General features: G+C 43.3%; 1 protein-coding gene across 1 annotated transcript in view; it reads left to right on the top strand.

The window, feature by feature from the left end:
- Nucleotides 1-23,113, top strand: part of KIAA0319 (KIAA0319 ortholog) — a 104,481-nt gene that overhangs the window by 45,487 nt on the left and 35,881 nt on the right. Inside the window, 7 exon segments of the mRNA XM_005665630.3 lie at nt 2,811-3,565; nt 7,068-7,260; nt 10,100-10,198; nt 12,020-12,117; nt 12,993-13,080; nt 14,321-14,413; nt 17,557-17,689. Of these exon segments, the coding sequence (XP_005665687.2) occupies nt 2,811-3,565; nt 7,068-7,260; nt 10,100-10,198; nt 12,020-12,117; nt 12,993-13,080; nt 14,321-14,413; nt 17,557-17,689 (1,459 nt within the window).

The following is a 23,113-nucleotide window of genomic DNA, read 5'->3' as shown; positions in this document are numbered from 1 at the left end:
GCTCCTGCACACAAGCCCCATTGGCCTTCAATGCCAAATGTTCTAGGGGCTCCTCCTCCCAATGCCAGATCCCCAGGCATGGGCACCTGACGAGGGGCTCAGAACTCTCACCCCTGTAGGTGCGTCTCTGTGATACAGTTACTTTCCAGTCTGTGGGCTGCCCACCCAGCAGGCATAGAGTTGCTTATATCTTATAATCGACCCTCCTCCTGTCTTGATGTGTGGCCTCCTCTTTGTCTTGTGGAGTAGGATATCTTTTGTGATAGTTTGCAGTCTATTTGGGTGAAGGTTGTTCAGCAGTTGGTTGTAATTTTGGTGAGCTGCAGTCCTTCTACTCTGCCATCTTAATTCCATCTCTCCACGTTTCTTTATCTCTTGACCTTAATTAGAAATTCTGTTTTGTTATGTTTGAAAGAATTTATTTTTTCTCTTCTCCGTATAGTGAGATTAAGATTTTCTTTAGAAAATTAAAGCCTAAAGCTACTAAGGTGATTTTTTAAAAGTAGATTTGGATTGAGAAAATTTTTTTTTTTAATTCATAAACTTTTATTTTTCGAGTGATTTTAGGTTCACAGCTAAATCGAGAAAGAAGTTCAGAGACCATATAGAGCCCTTGTTTCCACACTGTGAAGGATTGAGAAAATTTCATTTCAGTTGAACAGTTCAGTTCATTTGTTGCCAGCTTATTCTTTGGGAAAGATGTGTATCTATTATATATAATTTTTATTGAATCAGACCAATTATACTTTCCTATGGAGTCAATGTTTGACCTTGAATGATTCTTAAAAATGTATAATGATGATGTCGTAAAAGTTAAAAAAAGTAAAATTTTTTGGAATTCCTGCTGTGGCACAGCAGGTTAATGATCTGGCTTGTCTCTGTGGAAGCATGGGTTTGATCCCCAGCCTGTGCAGTGGGTTAAGGATCAGGCATTGCTGCAGCTGTGGCATAGGTTGCAACTGTGGCTCAGATTCAGTCCTTGGCCCAGGAGCTTCCTTATGCCATGGGAGCAGCCATAGAAAAGAAAAAAAAAAGATGATTCTTATACTATATTTAACCATCTCTTACCTCTAGTTAGAAGTACTCTCTGTCACTATGAAAAAAGTACCACTCATTAAGAGAATGATCAGTGATAAGCCCTTACTAGGAAAGAGATCCTTTGCTGTTCTGAGTTCAGCAGCATAGTGCCTCTCAAACTATATGTGGTGAGGGACCAATTTGTTTTTATTTCCAGTCCACTACAGACTGATTCTTTGGTAAAATATAGGTGAAAATTACCTACTGAAAGAAAAATGCCCAGTGGAAGAGTTATGGGTTTCAGCTTTATTCGGAGACCTTCCTGAGGACTACAGCCTTGGAAGCAGCCTCTTAGTAGCTCTAAGGGAACTGCTCTCGAGAGGTAGGGGAGAAGCTGGTGTACATACAGTTTTTTGCTGGGGAATACATATAGTCAGCATAGATCGTGGTGAAAGATTACCGCTCATCCTAAGGACCAGATATCTCAGTTAATGATTTTAGTGCTTTCCTGTGTATGGGAAGATGGAAGAATCTGGGCTTATTAAAATTCTTCCTGAGATATGCATCTAACTATCTAAGGGGCTTGTTTTTCCAAAGGAGAGAGTGCCTCATCCTGTTTTTCATCCTGAATTCTTTTCCGGGTGTACTGTAGTGGGTAATGACTTAATCCTTGTAGAACTGGACGGTGGGCGACCTTCTTTGTTTTACACAAGAAACAAAAAAGGAGAAAAGTGATTTTGTCTTTGGATGTCAGGGAATGACAAATCGCTACAGAGCTTTCTAAAAGCCTCAGTTTCTGTTGTTCTGTCACGGACTGGTCACAGAGTTTGTGGCCCTGCCCCATTGTGTCACAGATAACACTTACACAGCACAACTCTAGTGCCCAACTAGAAATATTTGTAGTTCATCATTTAGCATTTAATTAAAGCTAGTTTTTCTTTTATGGCCACACCTATGGCATGTGAAAACTCCCAGGCCAGGGATCAAACTCATACCATAGCAGAGACCCAGAGTGCTGCAGTGGCAGTGCCAGATTATTAACCCAGTGTGGTGTCACAAGGGAACTCTGAAGCTAGTTTTTATAGATTTATATTTAGGACAAGTTTTTCTCTCCTTTTCTATTTCTCTGTCATCAGAATGTCCCTCTCATCAGAGTAACCTGTAAGACTTTTAAAAATTCAGTTAAGGAGTTTAGCAGAAACAAATCTGACTAGCATCCAAGAGGACACAGGTTCAATCCCTGGCCTCGCTCGGTGGGTTAAGGATCTGATGTTGCCATGAGATGTGGTGTAGTTCCCAGATGAGGCTCAGATCTGGCATTGCTGTGGCTGTGGCGTAGGCGAGTGGCTACAGGTCCGATTCAGCCCCTAGCCTGGGAACCTCCATATGCCGCAGGTGTGGCCCTAAAAGACAACAACAACAACAAAAATTCAGTTAACAATAGCAACAATATGACATTGTTCCTAAAGTAAACTTTTATAAAACTGGATTTGGAGTGAGGAGCAAAATATTATAAACAGTGTGTAAAGGCAGTACACACGTGGAAAGGAATGCCTCTGTTTGCCGAGTGGAGTAACATTCTGTAAAGAGAGAGGATGGAAGTGGAGACAGGTGGAAGAATCTGTGTGGGTGGAGGGTGGGGCCAGAGGGATGGGGGACAGATTATCCAATGGGGTGTCAATGGACAGGCTGTAAGATAAAGCAGTAGACTTTCTATAGGAGATGCTGGTGGTGTATTTGCTTGCCTGAGGTGACCTGCCTCGCTTCCTTATTGGAGAATGTGTCATTTGCAGCGTGTGCCTGTATGCAGTGCAGTGAGGGGAGGACTTACTCCAATGCCATCATTTCTCCCAACTTGGAAACCAACAAAATCATGCGGGTCCCTCAGACCACCCCAGTGGTGGACTGCACCTCCGCCTGCTGTGACCTGGCCAGCTGTGACCTGGCCTGGTGGTTTGAGGGCCGCTGCTACCTGGTGAGCTGCCCACACAAAGAGAACTGCCAGCCCAAGCAGATGGGCTCCATCAGGTCCTACCTGACCTTCGTGCTCAGGCCAGCCCAGAGGCCCGCGCAGCTGCTGGACCCGGGCGAGGTGCTGCTGAACAGGGGCTCCCCGTCGGGAATCTGGGGGGACTTGCCTGAAGATATCAGAAAGGACCTGCCCTTTCTGGGCCAAGATCGGGGCCTGGAGGAGATGTCTGAGTACTCGGATGACTACAGGGAGCTGGATCAGAACCTCTTCCAGCCCAGCAGTAAGCAGGAGCCCCGAGGGAGCGCCGAGTACACCGACTGGGGCTTGCTGCCTGGTGGTGGCAGCGAGGGAGGTTTCAACTCCTCCGCTGGGGATGGCCCAGCAGCATCAGCGGAGAAGCAGCAGGAGGACCCGGAGCTCCATAAACTGAATGCGTCGGCGTGGACCCCGGCCCCTAAACACTCCCCGGAGAGAAGCTTGTTGCTTCCCTTGGTCACTGCTCCAGCTTCGGGAGAGGAGCTGGAGAAAGAGACTTTTCAGCTCCAGGAGCCACCCAGCAAGGGCTCTGCGAGAGAGGTGGGTGCGGCCGGTGGGGGCGGGGCGGGGAGGGGGTGGGGGTGGGGGGCAGGAGCTGAGCGCACTTTTGGAGCCAGGCCCTCATCAGGACTCAGGTCCCACGAAGGTTCCTTTTAAGCGCACCTGATAAGGCGTTGGCAACAAAGATGTCTCTCAGAGCTTCCCAGCAAACAAAGCGTCTTGTTCCCCTCTTATGTTTTCATGACCAGACTGTTGAAAAGAACTAGTTCCTCTGCCATCACAAGTTAGACACTGAATGATGGTTTAGCATTTCTCCCTAAAGATGCCTCTACTGGTATCCAGGGAGAATGAAGAGTTTGTAGAAGTTTCTGGAGCCAGTCCATAGACATAGCACATATAGCCAGAGGCTTTGCAAACCTCTTGTGGAAATTTTTGTAGGAGCAGGAAAAAAAAAAAAAAAAGGGTCTTCTTCCCTTCTAGGTTCTTTGGTGAGGGTAATAATTACATTGACATAAGATAGATGAGCAGGAGAAAAATACTTATTTTTATATGAATAGGAGATCCCATAAAAATGTGAGAAGCGACTGAAACAGGAAGCTTTTATATCTTTTAAACAAAGAAACAATACATTTGTGAAGAATTGACAAGAAGAAGGGGGTTAGGCTAGTAAATTGGTGACATAGTGTCTGTTAAAGATAAATATCTGTTAAAAAAAATAAGCTGAAGCATATTAACATTTGAAAGAGGGAGTTCCCGTCGTGGTGCAGTGATTAACGAATCCGACTAGGAACCATAAGGTTGCAGGTTCAATCCCTGGCCTTGCTCAGTGGGTTAATGACCGGCGTTGCCCTGAGCTGTGGTGTAGGTCGAAGATGTGGCTTGGATCCCGAGTTGCTGTGGCTGTGGTGTAGGCCAGTGGCTACAGCTCCGATTAGACCCCTAGCCTGGGAACCTCCATATGCCGCGGGAGTGGCCCTAGAAAAGACAAAACAAAAACAAAAAAAAAAAAAAAAAGAGTTTTTTTTGAGCAAAAATAGATTCAAATCAGGCAGCATCCCACCCAGCAGACAGAAGGGAGCTCCAAGGAGCTTTACAAGGTGAAAGACGTTTATAGGCAGAAGGGAAGGGGAACAAGGCAAGAAAAGTGGGTAGGTTATTGCAAGGTTACTTTTCTTTAAGGGCGTTTATCCAGCAGATGACCTTACAATTATTCCTGGGTGACTGGTTTAAGATTCCATTTCTGGGAGAGCTGAAACCGTAATTAAGTCTTGTTCTGGGGGCTTAGCTTAAGCCACTCTATTTTGGGGCTGTTGTTTTAACACAAGATTTGTTTATAGAGGTGCCTCAGCCCTAAATTTCTTTCCTCCGGTGGTACGCTTGCCTTCTATCCACCTGTCACAGTGTTTTATTTTCCACTAAAATATAAAGTCACAATTAAATTTTCGGGGGGCTCCGCTAGGTTGTGCATAATCCTTGAAAGGAAGGGTTTCTTTGACATGGGAATCTACCTCGTGCTTTCAGGGGACAAGAGAGGGTCAGGGTGTCCTTCTCGCCCTGGCTGTTCCTCAAGCACCTTTCATTCAAAATAATCAGCATGCCAAAGGGTCATATTTAGGGGTGACATAGTCTGAACCCTCCCCCAGCTTCTTCAAGACCCAGTGGGTTCTGAGGTTGCTAGAAACTCACCAGGGACATGACTCAGTTGGAGAGAAGGAACAAGATGCTAAGGAGAGACATAAGCTCTCTAGAAAGTTCCATGAAAAACACAGGTGGGAAGAATGGGCATTGTGGAGAGAACAGACATACCCAAAGCTGAGGGAAGGTTCAAGGGCTACCAGCAGGGGGTCAGGGAGGTAGACAAGGAAGCTGCATGGTGAGGAGAGTGGTTGGGAGCTCAGAGGCGGCTCATTTGGGAAATGCTGGGACCTGAGGAGTATGTAGTGAGTGTGTGGATCAGGGGAAGCTGAATGCAGCTGGCAGCAAAGTGACAGAAGGAAAGGTCATGGGATAAACTTGTATCTCAAGGTACGAGAGGGCACTTAGAATGTAAAGGGACTCAAACCGATTAAGGGTTTTTTCAAAAGGAAAATACTATTTAAGATATCAGTATGGAGTTCCCATCGTGGCGCAGTGGTTAACGAATCCACTAGGAACCATGAGGTTTCAGGTTCGATCCCTGGACTTGCTCAGTGGGTTAAAGATCCAGCGTTGCCATGAGCTGTGGTGTAGGTCGCAGACTCAGCTTGGATCCCTCGTTGCTGTGGCTCTGGTGTAGGCCAGTGGCTACAGCTCCAGTTGGACCCCTAGCCTGGGAACCTCCATATGCCATGGGTGCAACCCTAGAAAAGGCAAAAAATCAAAAAAAAAGGATATCAGTACTTAAGTTAGAATAATGAAGAAAGCTGCATTGGATTGACTCTATGTTATAGTCTCAACTATTAAAGATTCCTCAACATTTTTTAAGTGGTGAGATTATCAGAAGTTTTTTTTTTTCTGCTCCCATGTATTTTTCTGTCCTTTTCAAAGTTTTCATATTTTTCCGTCCTTGTAATTGTCTTAAAATATTTAAAGCTTTCAATTAAAAAAAATAAAGTAGCAAAGATGAACCGTGTTCTCTCCCCGTATCACCAATTATTAACACGTTTTACCTTCTTTTGTGTGGCTAAGTGAACTGCAGAAAAGAGCAGCTGTGTTTTCACTGAACACCATGCGCCCCACCTCCACTTAATATTTGAGTTACAGCTTTTCTTTCCCCTTTGGGTCATTGATTATCATGTTCTGAGACTTTTCCCCCGGCACATAATATTTAGAACTTTAAGTTGGCTAACTCTATAACCATAACTTTAAGTTATACTTTATGTATAATGAGTGGAATGAATGCAGATCATTTATTCTAGAAGCCTGCTCATTGTTGAATTATCGGATTTCCTTCAGTTATTGCCTTGCTGATTAGTTCAGTGGCTGCTGTAAGTATTTTCTCTCCTTTTATCTTTTTTTTTTTTTTTTTTGTCTTTTTGTCTTTTTCCAGGGCCACACCCATGGCATATGGAGGTTCCCAGGCTAGGGGTCTAATCGGAGCTGTAGCGACCTGCCTACGCCAGAGCCACAGCAACACAGGATCTGAGCCATGTCTTCGACCTACAGCACAGCTCACGGCAATGCCAGATCCTTAACTCACTGAGCGAGGCCAGGGATCGAACCGCAACCTCATGGTTCCTGGTCAGATTCATTGACCACTGAGCCACTACAGGAACTCCTCTCTTTTTCTCTTGAATACCTCCCGTGTGTGTGTGTGTGTGTGTGTGTGTTTGCCCCTAACAATTGTCCAACCCAGAGTTGCCTGACATTTTTAGTAGATAGCAGAGAATATTTGAAAGAGGTGGTCTAGAGTTCCAGTGATTTGCGGTATTAGACATGGTGTTTCAAATGCTACTGAATCTAATTTAGGAAAATCGTCAATGACAGGTGTTGGCTTGAAGAGTTCAACCTCTTCTTTCTTTCTTTTTCTTTCCCATAACAATTTATCCTTGTGATCTCCTAGGTTCTAATGCCTTCCCGTAGTCCTCCTCTAGCCAGCCTGGAGTTCAGCCCGGCCACCATGGAGGAAAGCCCAGTTTCCACAGTCATGCCGTGGAGCCCAGAGCATAGCATTTCAACTCTTCCCGCCAGCACTGTTCCCACTGAGTCCCCCCTATCTGAGCAACCAGCATCTACTCCCACGGCTCCCAGGGCAGGTAACTTTAAAAATACAATTGGAGGAAGCAGACTGAAGACACGCTGTAGAATCTAGTAGTGACAGCTCTGAAAATTGACCTGTTCTCTCCAAGCACATTGTTGAGCAGCTGTCCTGTGCCCAAAATGTCGCAAGGTGCTGGGAATAAAAAGATGAATAGAGGTGTTCCCATTAGGGCTCGGCAGTAACGAATCCAACTAGTATCCATGAGGATGTGGGTTCGATCCCTGGTCCCGCTCAATGGGTTAAGGATCCAGCATTGCCATGAGCTGTGGTGTGGGTCGCAGACATGGCTCAGATCTGGCATTGCCGTGGCTGTGGTGTAGGCTGGCAGCTGCAGCTCCGATTTGACCCCTAGCCTGAACTTCATATGCTGTAGTGCAGCCCCCAAAAGACAAAAAACAAACAAATGAACAAATAAGATGAATAGATATTGTCTTTTCCCTCCATGACTTCTATAGCCCGGGGCAAGACAGATAAATAGATGGTTTGATGCAGTACAGTAGGTGCTGTGAGAGGCTGCTGAGGGAGCTGAGAGGGGACAACCCGCCTGATCCCCTCGGAAGAGCCGCAGAAGGTTTTCCAGAGGTGATAAAGCTAGGACAGATGAGCCAGCTGAAGTGGGGTTGGCCTGCTGTTCAGGTTGAGAGAGCGACATGTGCGATAGCAATAATGATAATGATATTTACTGAGCACTTGCCCAGTGCCAGGCACCATGCTTGGCATGCCGCACCCATCACCTCCTTCATTGCCTATGCACAGGAACAGAGGGACAAGGTTCACAGGGCATTTCAGGAAGAGCTTTAAGGAGTTCGTTGTGGCTGGAACTGATCACGTAAATGGAATGGAAATGGCAAGGTTGGGTCTGGAGTGGTGAGCAGACAGTGTCTTGAAGGATCCTGTGTTTTTTGCTAAGGAACTTGTGTTTTGTTGGATGGGTGGAGAGAATCCCTGAATGATTTTAAGTAGGAAAGTGAAGTGATCGGATTGGTATCAAGACAAGGGTATGGAGCTGACTAGAAGCAAGAGGATGCATTAGAAAACTGTAGTGAGTGGTTGCAAGGATGGAGAGAAGGAACCAGATTTGAGACATATTAAAAGGGCAGAACTATTAGGATTTGATAAGTGGCTGGCGGTCAGGATGAAAGCGAAAAGGACTCTAAGATGAACGCATGGGACTGAGAATTAGAGGAGCAGTTGGGCTGAAGATAAAGGCAGAGGTGTCATCAGTGCGGAGGTGATAGTTGAAGGCCCTCCAGGGAGAGTGTGGGGGTGAGCTGGGGAGAGGCCTGAGGGTGGGAACTTTGGAGGTGGCATTACATCAGGAGCTTGAAGAGCAGAAGGAGCTGCCCGAGTGGCCGTGACAAAGAGGAAGGAGAGAAAGGAGAGCATGGACGGAGGGAAGGAGAGAGGAGAGGGTTCCATGTTGGAAGAAGTGATGAGCGGGCCATGTGTTTGTTACAGGAGGACGGAAAAGCTCCCATCGGATTTACTACTAAAGAAGTTAGAGATTTTGTCATGTGGCCTGAGCCTTTTTGTGGGTCATATACTTTGATGATCACCCTCTCTTCCTTGGTTATTTGATCCTGAGCTTCAGTAGAGAGAAGGATAATGGTGGAGGAGAAGCTGTGTAGTATACTGAAAGGGAGACTGCCTAGGAATTAGCATCCTTGGGTTCTAACGGCACCTGTTGCATAGACTGTTAGAGGATAAAGTTAATGGATCATTTTAAAGCCCTTGGAAAAGTGCCTGGCACAGTTTAATCTGGTAAATAAGTGGCTATTGAGATAAATACATTTGAATTAGTTAAATGTTGGTGGATTTATGGCACGTGATCCACATAGTCTCGAACAACTTGCATTACCTTTGTAGGGCTCAGTTTCTTCATCTGTGAAGTGATGGGTTTGGTCTCATGTCCTTTCTAGGTCCATAATTGCTCATTTTTCTTACAAAGAGTCAGTGAAAGTGACAGGAAAGAGGAGCCAGAGAGGACAGCGAAGCCGCTGCAGCTGGTCTAGGAAGGCACTTGAGGGGCTGAGTGTAGACTGAGAGGAGAGAAGTGGATTTAAATGAGCATCTCCAAGCAGTTGGGACCTCTAGAAAGCACTCAGATTTTTTTTTCTTAGTCTTTGTTCTTCTCTATGTGGTATCTTGACATATCTCAATTGTATTTTTTTTAAGAGAAATAAAGTCCAGTTGAGTCAAGCCAATTGAAGGTATTTTTAGAGCAAGGAAACGAGCATTATTCTGAATGCCGATTTAGTGGATGAGTGGTTTTACTGAGAGTGAATGTTCCTCCTGCTTGAGTTAAAATCACCTTTTTATATTGAAATTGACTGTTTTTTTCCTCAAAAAGTTTCCAGGGGCAAGGCCATTGCGGTAATTCATGCGGTTACTATCAGAAAGACTGAGTGATGTGTGACTAATGATACAGAAACACTTATGACAACACTCCATCTCTTTATGACTGAAAATAGCACATACCAGGGAGTCAAGCAAAGCTGGTAGCAAGAGAGAAAATAGACCCAATCCACAGTACCCCACCTGTTTCACACAACTCTTGTCACCGGCACTTTGCTCAATCTGAAACATTATTTTCTCCACAGTGCCTACTCACATAGACAGTTTTAAATGTACCAGATCAACCCTGCAGCATAATACAGGGTATAGTTGTTACTTGCCAGAGAGACAAAGTGTCCTAGATAAAGTTGCATAAAGAACTATTGCAAAAGTGTGTTATTTTATTTTATGGATGCTAAGAACAAAAACAAATATATTACAGGGCAGTAATATAACATGAAAGTACATAATGAGACGTACTATTTCTAATTAACCTTTAGTGAAAGAACTCATGGTGTCTGCTGGCGATAACCTAATAATAACTTTACCGGAAAACGAAGTTGAACTGAAGGCTTCTGTTGTGCCAGTGCCCCCTGCAGGTGAGAACTGGACTTTGCTCTGGGACCAGTAGAGGCTTTTCGCTGGCATGTCCTTAAAGGGTCTTGACTAGTTAGTTACAACATTGATTCATTTTCAGAACATTGTGAATGTCGCTCTGGAGCGGATGTCACTCCAGAGGCTTTGATGATCATCAGCATCAAAGTTGAAACGTTTAAAATGGAGTGAGGGGATAGGAAATTAAATATGACACGTTTCCTATAATTGGTCAGGATAGAAAGTCATTTGTTTCTGATGGTGCAAAGCAGAGTGATATCTTAGAACAAGAGAGGTTTATACATACCAGCCTTTGGCTTGTAATGACCCACAGAGCCTGGAAAGAGTCCACTGTCAGGTAAGGAAGGTAGCATGTACACAAAGGTTTGTTTGCAGATATTTCGTGATAACACAGCTCTGAGGTTCTCGGGATCCTCACCCCAGCTGTTCAGACATGTTTTTTTAAAATGCTCTTTCTTTGCCAGTTCAGCACTCTGCTACTGAGCGCACATTTGACCTATTCCTGTGACCTGTCAAATGTATTCTTTCTTTTAAAATTATATTTTATTGACATGTAGGTGATTTACAATATTGTGTTCATTTCTACTGTACAGCAAAGTGATTCCGTTATACATATATATATACATTCTCCTTTATATTCTCTTCCATTATAGTTTATCACAGTTTATTGAGTATAGTTCCCTGTGGTATACAGTTGGACCTTGTTGTTTATTCATCCTATATATGATAGTGTGCTTCTGCTAATCCCAAACTCCCAATCCATCACTTTCCCACCCTCCTTCCTCCCCTTGGCAACCACAAGTCTGTTCTCTATGTCTGTGAGTCTGTTTCTGTTTTGCAGATAAATTCACTGAAGTCATATTTTAGATTCCACATATAAGTGACATCATATGGCATTTGTCCTTTACTGACTTACTCCACTTAGTGTAATAATCTCTAGGTCCATCCATGTTGCTGCAAATGGCGTTATTTCATTCTTCTTTATGGCTGAGTAGTACTCCATTATATATATGTACCACACCTTCTTTATCCATTCATTCATTGATGAATATTTAGTTGTTTCCATGTCTTGGCTATTGTGAATAGTGCTGCTATGATCTTAGGGATGCATATATTTCTTTGAATTATAGTTTCGTCTGGATATATGCCCAGGAGTGGGATTGCTGGATCATATAGCAACTCTATTTTTTATTTCTTAAAGTATTTTCATTCTTAAGGTGTTTGACTATTTCTCATAAATATTAATTAGTTCCCTATTCATTTTCCCTATCATAAATGGATCAAAATTTAATATAGATGACATTTGTCATTTGTGTTTTGTCCCTCATACTTTAATCACTAGTACTCCTCAGTGGCAGACAGCTTAATATAAAGACATTTAATCTCTTTTTGTGTCCTTCTATAAACCCTTAAGACAGAAGAAATGAATTGAAATCGTCTTGCCTTTTATTAAAAGGAGAAAAAGTACAGTCGATTACACTGTGTTAAAATTTATATGTATAGTAGATGCAGTGGTCTGGAAGGAAAGTCATCAAATGCTAACAATGAAATTAGGGCAGTTTTTAAAAAAAATTTTTTGTACATTTTCTAAAATTTTATAAGTTGTATGTTCCTATAATTAAAAAAGAAAATTTACATTAAGAAGATATAGAAAGCTTGTTATTCCTTACTTGGATGATAACTGAGCCTCAGTATATCTAAATTAGTTTCTAAATTAGATTGAAGACTGTCATTTTCTTCCCTCTGCCCAGATTATGGTGACCTCTAAGAATTTATAACTACTTACATTTCTTTTGTGTTCACAGAAACAACTTACAACTATGAATGGAGTTTAATAAGCCACCCAGAAGACTACCAAGGTGAAATAAAACAAAGACACATGGAAACGCTTAATGTCTCTCATGTACGTAACTGGAGACAGGTTGTAACTGACAACATACCTTAGAATTCAGGTAGCACCTTCTTAGCTGTTGAGCCCAGAAGTCTCTCTTATGATTAAGATTTTAAGAAGGATATAAATGAATCAAGTTTCAAGCATGTGGGTAAACAGACAGATTTAAATAAAGGGATTTTCGGTAGCGTTTCTTTATTTGACTGACCTGGCATGTCAGTCCCCGGGGAAGAGAAGCTGGTTGCCAGGCTGATATGGGTGTCTGTAGTGAGATTAAAGCCTGGGCTCCAACGCTTGCTCCCTTTGCAAAGAGAGCTCTCTGATTCTTAGTCAGGCACATTTCTAGGGTTGCTAACAACTCCATTCCCATTCACAAATGGTTTGACTACCAAATACTGCTCCAAGAGGTAAGCCCTCCTAAGAAGAAGCACGCCCTCGTCTTAGATAATCATGCCCACACATGATTGTGTTGTCTTCCATTTCCGAGACTGCCCAGCTGCCGGTGCACCCCAGATTAGCATCACCTCCATGTCACTGAGCGCTGTTTCTCAAAGTCTGGTACCCAGACCCCAGACTGCTGATCCACCGGATCTACTTGACAAAAGTACATGATTCCCATACACGCAAATTTGAGTACTGCTGCCCTTGGCTGCTCTGTCTCACGGATGCCTCCATAAGGCCCGTGAACATCTGTAACTCAGCTAAAAGCCTTCCTGGGTGACCTTAGTGTTCGAGTGTGTAGGCTTCAAACATGTGGCAGTGTGTCCACAGAGCGCCTTCTCCACGCTGACTCAAGAGAACGGCTTCTGAAATGTTTAAAGATGTTCTAGGCAGTGGACCCATTGTTTCTTTTGTGTGTTTACCAGTGACTTTTCTTTATGTTGCAGTTGTCACTAGGACATTATGCCTTCAAAGTAGCAGTTTCTAGTGAAAATGGCTTTGGAGAAGGATTTGTAAATGTCACCGTTAAGCCAGGTAAGTCTGTGTCAGAGGACAGCCTCCTGCTCTACAAGTTTATCTCAATTTTTGGTGCCTAAATAATATGGTTAACATATTTTTTAGTTTGACATTGGGCTCCACCATAGAGAAAACATGCAAAGAGTATGTGTTTTTTTTTCCTTTCTGCTTTCTTTTTTTAAATTACTCAATGAATTTATTACATTTATAGTTGTACAATGATCATCACAATCCAGTTTTATAGGATTTCCGTCCCACAACCCCAGCACATCCCCCCACCCCCCCATGTTTCTGCTTTCTGCATGATTCTTAGTACTCGCTTGACTTTGCTGTTTAAGCTGGCAAGATTATTGCTTGCTGTTCTTAGGCGGTGCCAAGCCACCTGCGCCTTACTTTCCTCTGTCTGACATTTGCTGCACTCACTTTTCTACCTGTTCCCCATGACTCACCTTGACCTTAGGCAAAGGGGGTTTTCAAATGCATCTAATTGAGCAACTTTAAAGCCCACGGGTCCTTTCAGACCACCACTAGCCCATAGTTCAGGGCACCTGTGTAAAAGAGAAACGCTGGCCCTTTTCCCCAGTGGTAACAGTGCCAGCTCAGTGCATGGACTCTATGCTGATCTTGAACCTCTGCCAACCCCTCCTCTGGGCTGTGGGCATGGTCTGCATGATGGAGGGGGTCAGCTCTGTGCCAACCCCACCTCCAGCTTGTACCTCATGGGCTGCACATTCTACCTGGCTATTCTGGCTGCACTCACAGCATGCAGAAGTTCTTGGGCCAGGGATTGAACCTATGACCTGAGCCACTGCAGTGACAAGCCCAGATCCTTAACCCACTGCTCCACCAGGGAACCCCATGCCTGGCTATTCTTAGAGCTAAATGTGGTGCTGGAGGCCGTAGGGTTCAGTCAAAGATTCAAGATCCAGCCAATCATTGGAGCTGGGACTGTACTCTGTTAATAATTAGTGATCCCTCCTTGTCTGCGATTACCGCTCAGATTCTGGGACGAAGTCCTGGTTTGTTATGACACGTGTTCCTCGAGCTTGGCCTTTTGTACAAAAATCTAACCCTGTAGACAGGCTCCCAAAATTTATAGGAAGGTTCCAGAACATTAAAAGTACTTTCCATGGTTGAGGCCTATAGGCCTTCCTGACAGGATATTACTAATCAATTTTTGAAAATCAGAGGGTTTCTTTGGGGGATGATATATATGTACACAACATGGGTTCACTCTGTGTCCTTTTTTCTGTCACAGCCGCAAGAGTCAACCTGCCTCCCAGGGCAGTTGTTTCTCCGGAGAGACAAGAACTTACTCTGCCGTTGACCTCGGCCTTCATTGACGGCAGCCGTGGGTATCCCGCCTCACCTCAGGGGCTGTGCCCCATGTTCTCTGAGGTGTAACGAGTGGTCTGTCGAGGCTGAAAGGACTTAGGGGCTAACACGCAGTTAGACGAGTCCTCCTCCTCCGTGTGCATCTTAAAGTTCTTCAGTTCCTTTGGCACAGCTTCTCTGCCTCAAACTCAGTTTCCCTTCAGTTATGTCTCATTTGTCTATGAAAAAGTCTTTCGGGTCTAGGTGCTTCATTAACATAATTATTAAAGAATCCCCTTTTGATGTAGTATACATGATGAGCAGTTGGAAATCACTTTGAAGAGATATTGGAAGAGTTGGCTTCTGTGAGGGCAGCTAGTGTTTTTTTCGTTCAATTCAGAGTTGATTCTTTCTCTCAGCATGTAGGTGGAAAGGGTCGCAGCATTACTGCGTGGGTCCAGGCACGGGAAAATAGATGGAAACATACCCTGTGTTTGATACTGTTCAAAATATGTTCAACAACACCAGTGTAACCGGTATTTGCATTTATGTCCATTGAATCACAAAGCTAAGACCAAATCCTGTGGAGTGAACGGTTGCCTTGGTTGTTGGGAGGCCAGTCCCTGTCTGTCAACAATGAGGCTCCTTTTTGCAAGTCTGCAAATATACAGAAATCATACTGATACAGTCATTTGCATCTATTCCAATGTAAATATCCATGTCTCCCTCTTTTTTTTTTTTTTTTTTTTTTTTTGGTCTTTTTAGGGCCACACCGTGGCATATGGACGTTCCCAAGCTGGGGACTAATCGGAGCTATTGCTGCCGGCCTACACCACAGCCACAGCAGCGCTGGATCTGAGCCGCGTCTGCAACCTCCACCACAGCTCACGGCAAAGCCAGATCCTTAACCCACTGAGTGAGGCCAGGGATGGAACCCCCAACCTCATGGTTCCTAGTCAGATTTGTTTCTGCTGCGCCACAATGGGAACTCCCATATGTCTCCCTCTTAGCATGAAAATAAAACATTTTTAATTTTAATTTTTAATTAAAAATTAAAAAAATTTTTTTTCTTTTTGTCTTTTTAGGGCCACACCCAGGGCACATGGAAGTTCCCAGACTAGGGGTTGAATCAGAGCTGCAGCTCCCGGCCTACACCACAGCCACAGCAACACAGGATCTGAGCCACTTCTACAACCTACACCACAGCTCATGACAATGCTGGATCCTTAACCAAGGAGCGAGGCCAGAGATCGAACCTGCATCCTCATGGATGCTAGTTGGGTTTGCAACCCACTGAGCCACAAGGGAAACTCCATATTTTAAATGAAAATATTTACGAGACAATGCATTGCAGCCTGATTCCTCTAATTCACTGTGGCTTAGTTACAGGAAACTCTGCAGGATTATTAATCTATCATAAGAACTTTTCTTTCCTTAAATGAATTAAAGGAATCTGGCTCCCTCCCAGGTCTAAATTTCAGTGATTCTACATGATACATTTTGTTTGCTTTCATTTAAAGTAGAAATGGGAAGTTCCCGTCGTGGCGCAGTGGTTAACGAATCCGACTAGGAACCATGAGGTTGCGGGTTCGATCCCTGCCCTTGCTCAGTGGGTTAACGATCCGGCGTTGCCGTGAGCTGTGGTGTAGGTTGCAGACCTGGCTCGGATCCCGTGTTGCTGTGGCTCTGGTGTAGGCTGGTGGCTACAGCTCCGATTCGACCCCTAGCCTGGGAACCTCCATATGCCGCGGGAGCGGCCCAAGAAATAGCAACAACAACAACAACAAAAAGACAAAAAAAAAATAATAAAATAAAGTAGAAATGGGGAGTTCCTGTCGAGGCTCAGTGGTTAACGAATCCGACTAGGAACCCTGAGGTTGCGGTTTCGATCCCTGGCCTTGCTCAGTGAGTTAAGGATCCGGTGTTGCCGTGAGCTGTGGTTGCAGATGTGGCTCAGATCCCAAGTTGCTGTGGCTCTGGTGTAGGCTGGTGGCTACAGCTCCGAGTCGACCCCCTAGTCTGGGAACCTCCGTGTGCCACGGGAGTGGCCCAAGAAATGGCAAAAAGACAAAAAGGAGAAAAAAAAAAGTAGAAATGGGAGATTTTCGTATAAGATGCTGCCCTTCTCTAGATTTACACTTTAATGATTAGGGTGGCAAAAGGTGTTTTACAAATTATATATAAGTATCTCAATTCTTTATGAATCTGTCAGTTCAGATACCTGTTTAAAATTACCAGTAAGGTATCATAAGCTATAATTGAGGTGAGGTGGTTATTTATTTTTTCTTTTTGCTTTTTTTTGGGGCCGCACTCACGGCATAGGGAGGTTCCTAGGCTAGGGGTTCAATCGGAGCTACAGTTGTCAGCCTACGCCACAACCACAGCAACGCAGGATCTGAGCCCCATCTGCAACCTACACCATAGCTCACAGTGATGCCAGATCCTTAACCCACTGAGCGAGGCCAGGGGTTGAACCCATAACCTCATAGTTCCTAGTTGGATTTGCTTCCTCTGTGCCATGGCGGGAACTCTAAGGTGAGTTTTTAAAAATGCAATAGTGCCCATCACTCTGCTTTTTAAAATTCACCACTAAGTGGAAACAACATCACTCAAATCTGGTGGAAATCTAGGAAAAATAATTATGATGATACTTCAGGGAGATGAAGAAATCTTCCTTCTGGAGTTCCTGTTGTGGCTCAGTGGATTAAGAATCCATGAGGGGAGTTCCCATCTTGGTGCAGCGGAAACAAATCTGACTGGGAACCATGAGGTTGAGGGTTCGATCCCTGGCCTCGCTCAGTGGGTTAAGGATCTGGCATTGCTGTGAGCTGTGGTGGAGGTTGTAGATGTGGTTTGGATCTGGTGTCGCTGTGGCTATGGTGTAGGCCAGCAGCTGCAGCTCCGATTCAATCTCTAGCCTGGGACCTTTCATATACCACAGATGTGGCACTAAAAAGCAAAATAAATAAATAAATAAATAAATATCAGTTGCTATATTTATTTTTAAAAAAAGGAAAGAAAGAAATCCTCCTTCTAACATGTAATCCATATCCATGGAGACCTCTGTAGTTCTGTAATTTTGTATAAAAACAAATTTAAACATGTAATCATATATATTACAAGTTTGTTTTTATATTCTTACATTTAACTCCAGTCTTCATTTATTTTTCATGTTTCTAGAAAGTACAGATGACACTAAAATAGTGAGTTATCACTGGGAAGAAATTAACGGGCCCTTCCGAGAAGAGAAGACTTCAGCTGAGTCCCCCGTCTTACAGTTGTCTAACCTTCTTCCTGGAAACTATACTTTCAGGCAAGTGGGGTCCCCACCTTTGTATAGTGCTTTCCAGCACTGATATTTTGACTGTTTCCTTAAATAGAACACTGTGCTGCTTTTTTGTCTTGATCAGGAGGCAGGGCAGTTGTGGTTTCCTTGTGGAGTTTTGGTTGGCAGCCACTTTAGACTCTACTCTCCCCATCAATAATATAAATTATAAGACTTGTTTATGGGAAATCTTTGCCTCAGGTTGTTAGGATAGTATGGGATGGCATCTTTCTTGCTGTGATGAGCTATGTGAAAGAAAGTTTGTATCTTTAGAGTCACAGTGAGGCAGACTTATATGATTGATCAATTTCTTAATCATTTTCTTTTTACAACTTGTAAAGGTACAACTTAAATATAATAAACTATGCACATTTAAGATGTAAATTTTACTGAGTTTTGACATATGTGCACACCTGCGAGGCCACTGTCACAATCAAAATAATAAACATTTCCAGGGTTCCTGTTGTGGCTCAGAGGGTTAAGAACCGACATAGTCTGAGTGAGGATGTGACTTTGACCCCTGGCCTCGCTCACTGGGTTCAGGATCTGGCATTGCCACAAGCTTCAGTGTGGGTTGCAGATATGGCTTGGATCCAGGGTGGCTGTGGCTATGGCTGTGGCTGTGGCACAGGCCAGCTATACCCACAGCATATGGAAGTTCCCAGGCCAGGACTTAAATCTGAGCCACAGCTGTGACCTAAGCCTCAGCTGTGATAATGCCTGATCCCTTAACCCACTGTACGAGGCTGGGAATCAAACCGACACCTCTGCAATGACTCCAGCCATTGCAGTCAGATTCTTATCTCACTGTGTCACAGTGGGAACTCTAGTAGTATCTTCTAAAGAGCAAAAATCTTACGTTTTTATTGTCTAATTTATCAATCATTTTCTTTTATGTTTCATGCTTTTTGTGTTCTAAGTGACCATTGTTTATCTCAAGATTGCAAACATCTTGGTTTTTTTCCTAGAAGTCTTATAGTTCTAGGTTTTATATTTAGATCTGTGATCTGTTCTGAGTTATTTTATGTATTGTGTGATTTTTTTTTTTTTTTTTAGCCATTTCTTGGGCCGCTCCTGTGGCATATGGAGGTTCCCAGGCTAGGGATCGAATTGGAGCCATAGCCACCGGCCTGTGCCAGAGCCACAGCAATGCGGGATCCAAACCGCGTCTGCAACCTACAGCACAGCTCATGCAACGCCGGATCCTTAACCCACTGAGCAAGGCCAGGGATTGAACTCGCAACCTCATGGTTCCTAGTCGGATTTGTTAACCACTGAGCCATGACGGGAACTCCCCATGTGAGATTTCTGAATGTTTAATTAACCTTACATTTATGGGATAAACCCTATTTTATCATGATATTCTTTTTATATAGCATAGAATTCAACTTAATAATTTTTTAAGGGATTTTCATGTTTATCTTTTTGGAATATTTGGTCTGTGCCTTCTCTTCTTTCAGTCTCTCTCTGCAATGTCTTTTAAGTTTTAGCTTGAGGACTATACGGGGTTAATAAAACAAGTTGGCCTGTGATCCATTCTCCTTTATTTTATGAAGTATTTGTGAACAACTAGCAGTGTTTCTTCTTGAATGTTTGATAGAATTCACAGTAAAATCATCTGGGCCTGGAATTTTCTTCCTGGGAGGGTTTTGATAACAAATTCAATTTCTTTAATAGATGTAAGGCTACTTAGATTTTCTGGTTTTTTTAAACTCCATTTAAATTGCCAAATTTTTTGGCATGAAATTGTTCATAGTTCTTTCATATTAGCTTTTCGTGCCTTTAGGACCTGTGCTGGTGACCCCTTTTTCATTTCCAGTACTGGTGATGTATGTTCTCTTTTTCTCTTGATCAGTCTAATTAAGGGGTTTGTTAATTTTATCTTCTCAAAGAATCCTAACTAGAACTGTGTTAATAGTATTTGCCTGTTTTCTAATTTGTTCTTTTCTGTTCTTATCTTTACTATTTCTACACTTACTATTTACTTTTGATTTACTTTGCTCTTCTTCTGACTTCTTAGAATAGAATATTGGGTCACTCATATTAGTCCCTCCTTAGAAGCTTATAAAGCTTTTAGAGCTGTAATTTTCCTCTAAGTACAGTATAGCTGCACGCCACAGATTTTGGCTTAATATATTATTAAGATCTCATATACTGCTTTAAGAATCTCATGATTTCAGAGAAGGAGCCCATACATATATATTTATGAATCCTCTGAAGTCTGGCCAGGTTAAGAAACTCTCAAGCATCTGACTGGATTCATCTTTGACTAAAAAGTCCCCAGAGGGCTTTCAAGTACTTTAGCTTTCACATGTGTTGGAGTTCCCATCATGGCTCAGCAGTAATGAATCCAACTAGTGTCCATGAGGACACGGGTTCAATCCCTGGCCTTGCTCAGTGGGTTAAGGATCTGGCATTGCCGTAAGCTGTGGTGTAGGTTGCAGATGTGGCTTGGATCTGGCGTTGCTGTGGCCAAGGCTGGCATCTATAGCTCTGGTTTGATCCCCTAGCCTAGGAACTTCCATATGCTGTGGGTGCAGCCCCTAAAAAGACAAACAAACAAACAAAAAAGATTTCATATATGTTGTAAAAACTTCTGTTTTTGTTTATTTGAAATCTCAGCTTAAGAAGCAGTTACTCCATTAGGAGGGCAATTATTTAAAAAATAAGAGTTGGTAAGGATATGAAGAAATGGGAATCCTTGAACATTGCTGGGGGAGTGTAAAATGGTGTAGCTGCTGTGAAAAATAGTTTGGCAATTCTTCAAAAGTTAAACATAGAATTAGCATATCTGCAATTGCCCTTCTAGGTATATACCCCAAAGAATTGACAACAGGGACTCACACAGATGTGCCCACTGTCTCAGTCCATGCAGGCTATACTAACAAAAGCAGTAAACACTGCGGGGTTTATGAAGGACAGAAATTGTTTTCTCATACTTCTGGAAGCTGGGAAGTCCAAGACGAAGGTGATGGCAGATTTGGTGTCTGGTGAAGGCCCTCTTCCTGGTGGATACAGCCATCAATGGCAGAAGGGACAGGGAGCACTCTGAGGTCTCTTTAATAAGAGCACTAATCCCATTGAGGAGGGTGGCTCTGACCTCATGACCTGAAGGCCCCACCTGCAAATAACATGACCTCATGACCTAATCACCTCCTGAAGGCCCCACCTGCAAATAACAATCACGTTAGAGCTTAGGTTTCTACATAGAAGTGTGGGGAGACACAAAATATTCAGTAAATAGCATACTGCAGTGTTACTAACAGCATTACTCATAATAGCCAGCAATTAGAACAGCATCAGCAGATGAATGCATATACAAAATGTGGGTTATACATACAAGGAAATATTATTCAGCCTTAAAAAATGAATTCCTGAGGCGTGGATGAACTTTGAAGACATTAGGTTAATTGAATGAAGCCACTCATAAAAGGTCAAATATTATACGATTCCGCTGAGACCAAGTGTCTAGGGTAGTCAAATTCATAGAAATAGAAAGCAGAAGAGGGGCTGCTTTGGGGTGGTGGGAGGGGAAAAATAGGGAGTAGTGTTTAAGGGGCACAAAATTTCAGTTTGGGATGATGAAAAAGTTCTGAACATGGAATAGACACGGTGGTTGCACAATCGTGTGAAAGGTACTTAATGCCACTGAATTGTACCTTCATGGAGAACAGACTTGTGGCAGCCAAGGTGGAGGGGAGAGGGAGTGGGATGGATGGGGAGTTTGGGGTTGATAGATGCAAACTGTTACATTTAGAATGGATAAGCAGTGGGGCCCTACCGTATAGCACATGGAATTATATCCAGTCTCTTGGGGTGGAACATGATGGAAGATAGTATGAGAAAAATTATATGTGTGTGTGTGTGTGTGTGTGTGTGTGTGTGTGTGTGTATGACTAGGTCACTGTGCTCTACAGCAGAAACTGATACAACACTGTAAATCAACTATATTCTAATAAAAATAAAATTTAAAAAAAAGTAGATTAGAGCATTCAACGTGATAATGACTGTGTAAATGTAGGAATGGTTCCGTAGATTTAACAACTCATTAGCAGCATCATCTGTTTGGTCTGAAGATCATCACATAAGTTTCCAGTCTCAATAAAACCAACACAAATTTTTAACTTTTTTTTTTAATTTTTTTTTTTTTTTGTCTTTTTGCTATTTCTTTGGGCCGCTCCCGCGACATATGGAGGTTCCCAGGCTAGGGGTCCAATCGGAGCTGTAGCCACCGGCCTACGCCAGAGCCACAGCAACGCAGGATCTGAGCCGCGTCTGCAACCTACACCACAGCTCACGGCAACGCTGGATCCTTAACCCACTGAGCAAGGGCAGGGACCGAACCCGCAACCTCATGGTTCCCAGTCGGATTTGTTAACCACTGCGCCACGACGGGAACTCCCCAACACAAATTTTTAAAGAATGGTTAAAATATTATGTATACTTCACCACAATTTAAAAAAAAAAAAAAAAAAAAAAAGAAATTTACCTACCTCTGCAGGCTTATTTTATCACTGAGTGAATTTCTGGGAATCTATAGGCTGTGTGGAGATAGATGAGCAGCCACATGGGGCATCCAGTGCTCCTGTGTGTTTGTTTAAAAGCAGTTTTAGGTTTATGATAAAATCAGGAGAAAAGTACAGAGATTTCCTGTATGCCCCCTGCTCCCCTGTTATCAACATCACGCACGAGACTGGTTCATTTTTTTACCAAGGATGGACCCACACCGACACATCATAATCACCGAAAGGGTTCACTCTTGGTGTTGTACATGCTATCCGTTTGGACAAATGAACAATGATAGATATGTATCATTATAACGTCATGCAGAATATTTTCACTGCCCTGAAAATCCTCTTTGCTCTGCTTATTCATCCCTTTCCTTTCCCCCCCTGCCCCGTAACTACTGATCTTTTTATTTTCTTCTTAATTTTGCTTCTTTCAGAATGTCCTATAGTTGGTAGTGTATAGTAAGTAGCCTTGTCAGATTGACTTCTTTCACTTAGTAATATGCATTTAAGAATCTTCCATGTCTTTTTATGGCTTGAGAGCTCATTTCTTTCTTTCTTTCTGGCCACCTCATGGCCTACGGAACTCCCAGGCCAGGGTTCAGATTTAAGCTGCAGCTACGCACTAAGCCGCAGCAATGCCAGATCCACTGTGCAGGGCCAGGGATCGAACCTGAGTCACAGTCATCCCAAGCCACTGCAGATCCCATTGTGCCACAGGAGAGCTCCAAGAGCTCATTTCTTTATAGTGTGGAGTACTATTTCACTGTCTGGATGTACCACAGTTGATGTACCCATTCACCTACTGAAGGACGTCTTGGTTGCTTCCATGTTTTGGCAGTTGTGAATAAAGCTGCCTTACCCATTCCTGTGCCGATTTTTGTGTGAACAGAAGTTTTCAACC

Source organism: Sus scrofa, chromosome 7 (genome assembly GCF_000003025.6).
Source record: "Sus scrofa isolate TJ Tabasco breed Duroc chromosome 7, Sscrofa11.1, whole genome shotgun sequence".
Lineage (NCBI taxonomy): Eukaryota > Metazoa > Chordata > Mammalia > Artiodactyla > Suidae > Sus > Sus scrofa.
This window is presented reverse-complemented; position numbering and strand designations above follow the sequence as displayed.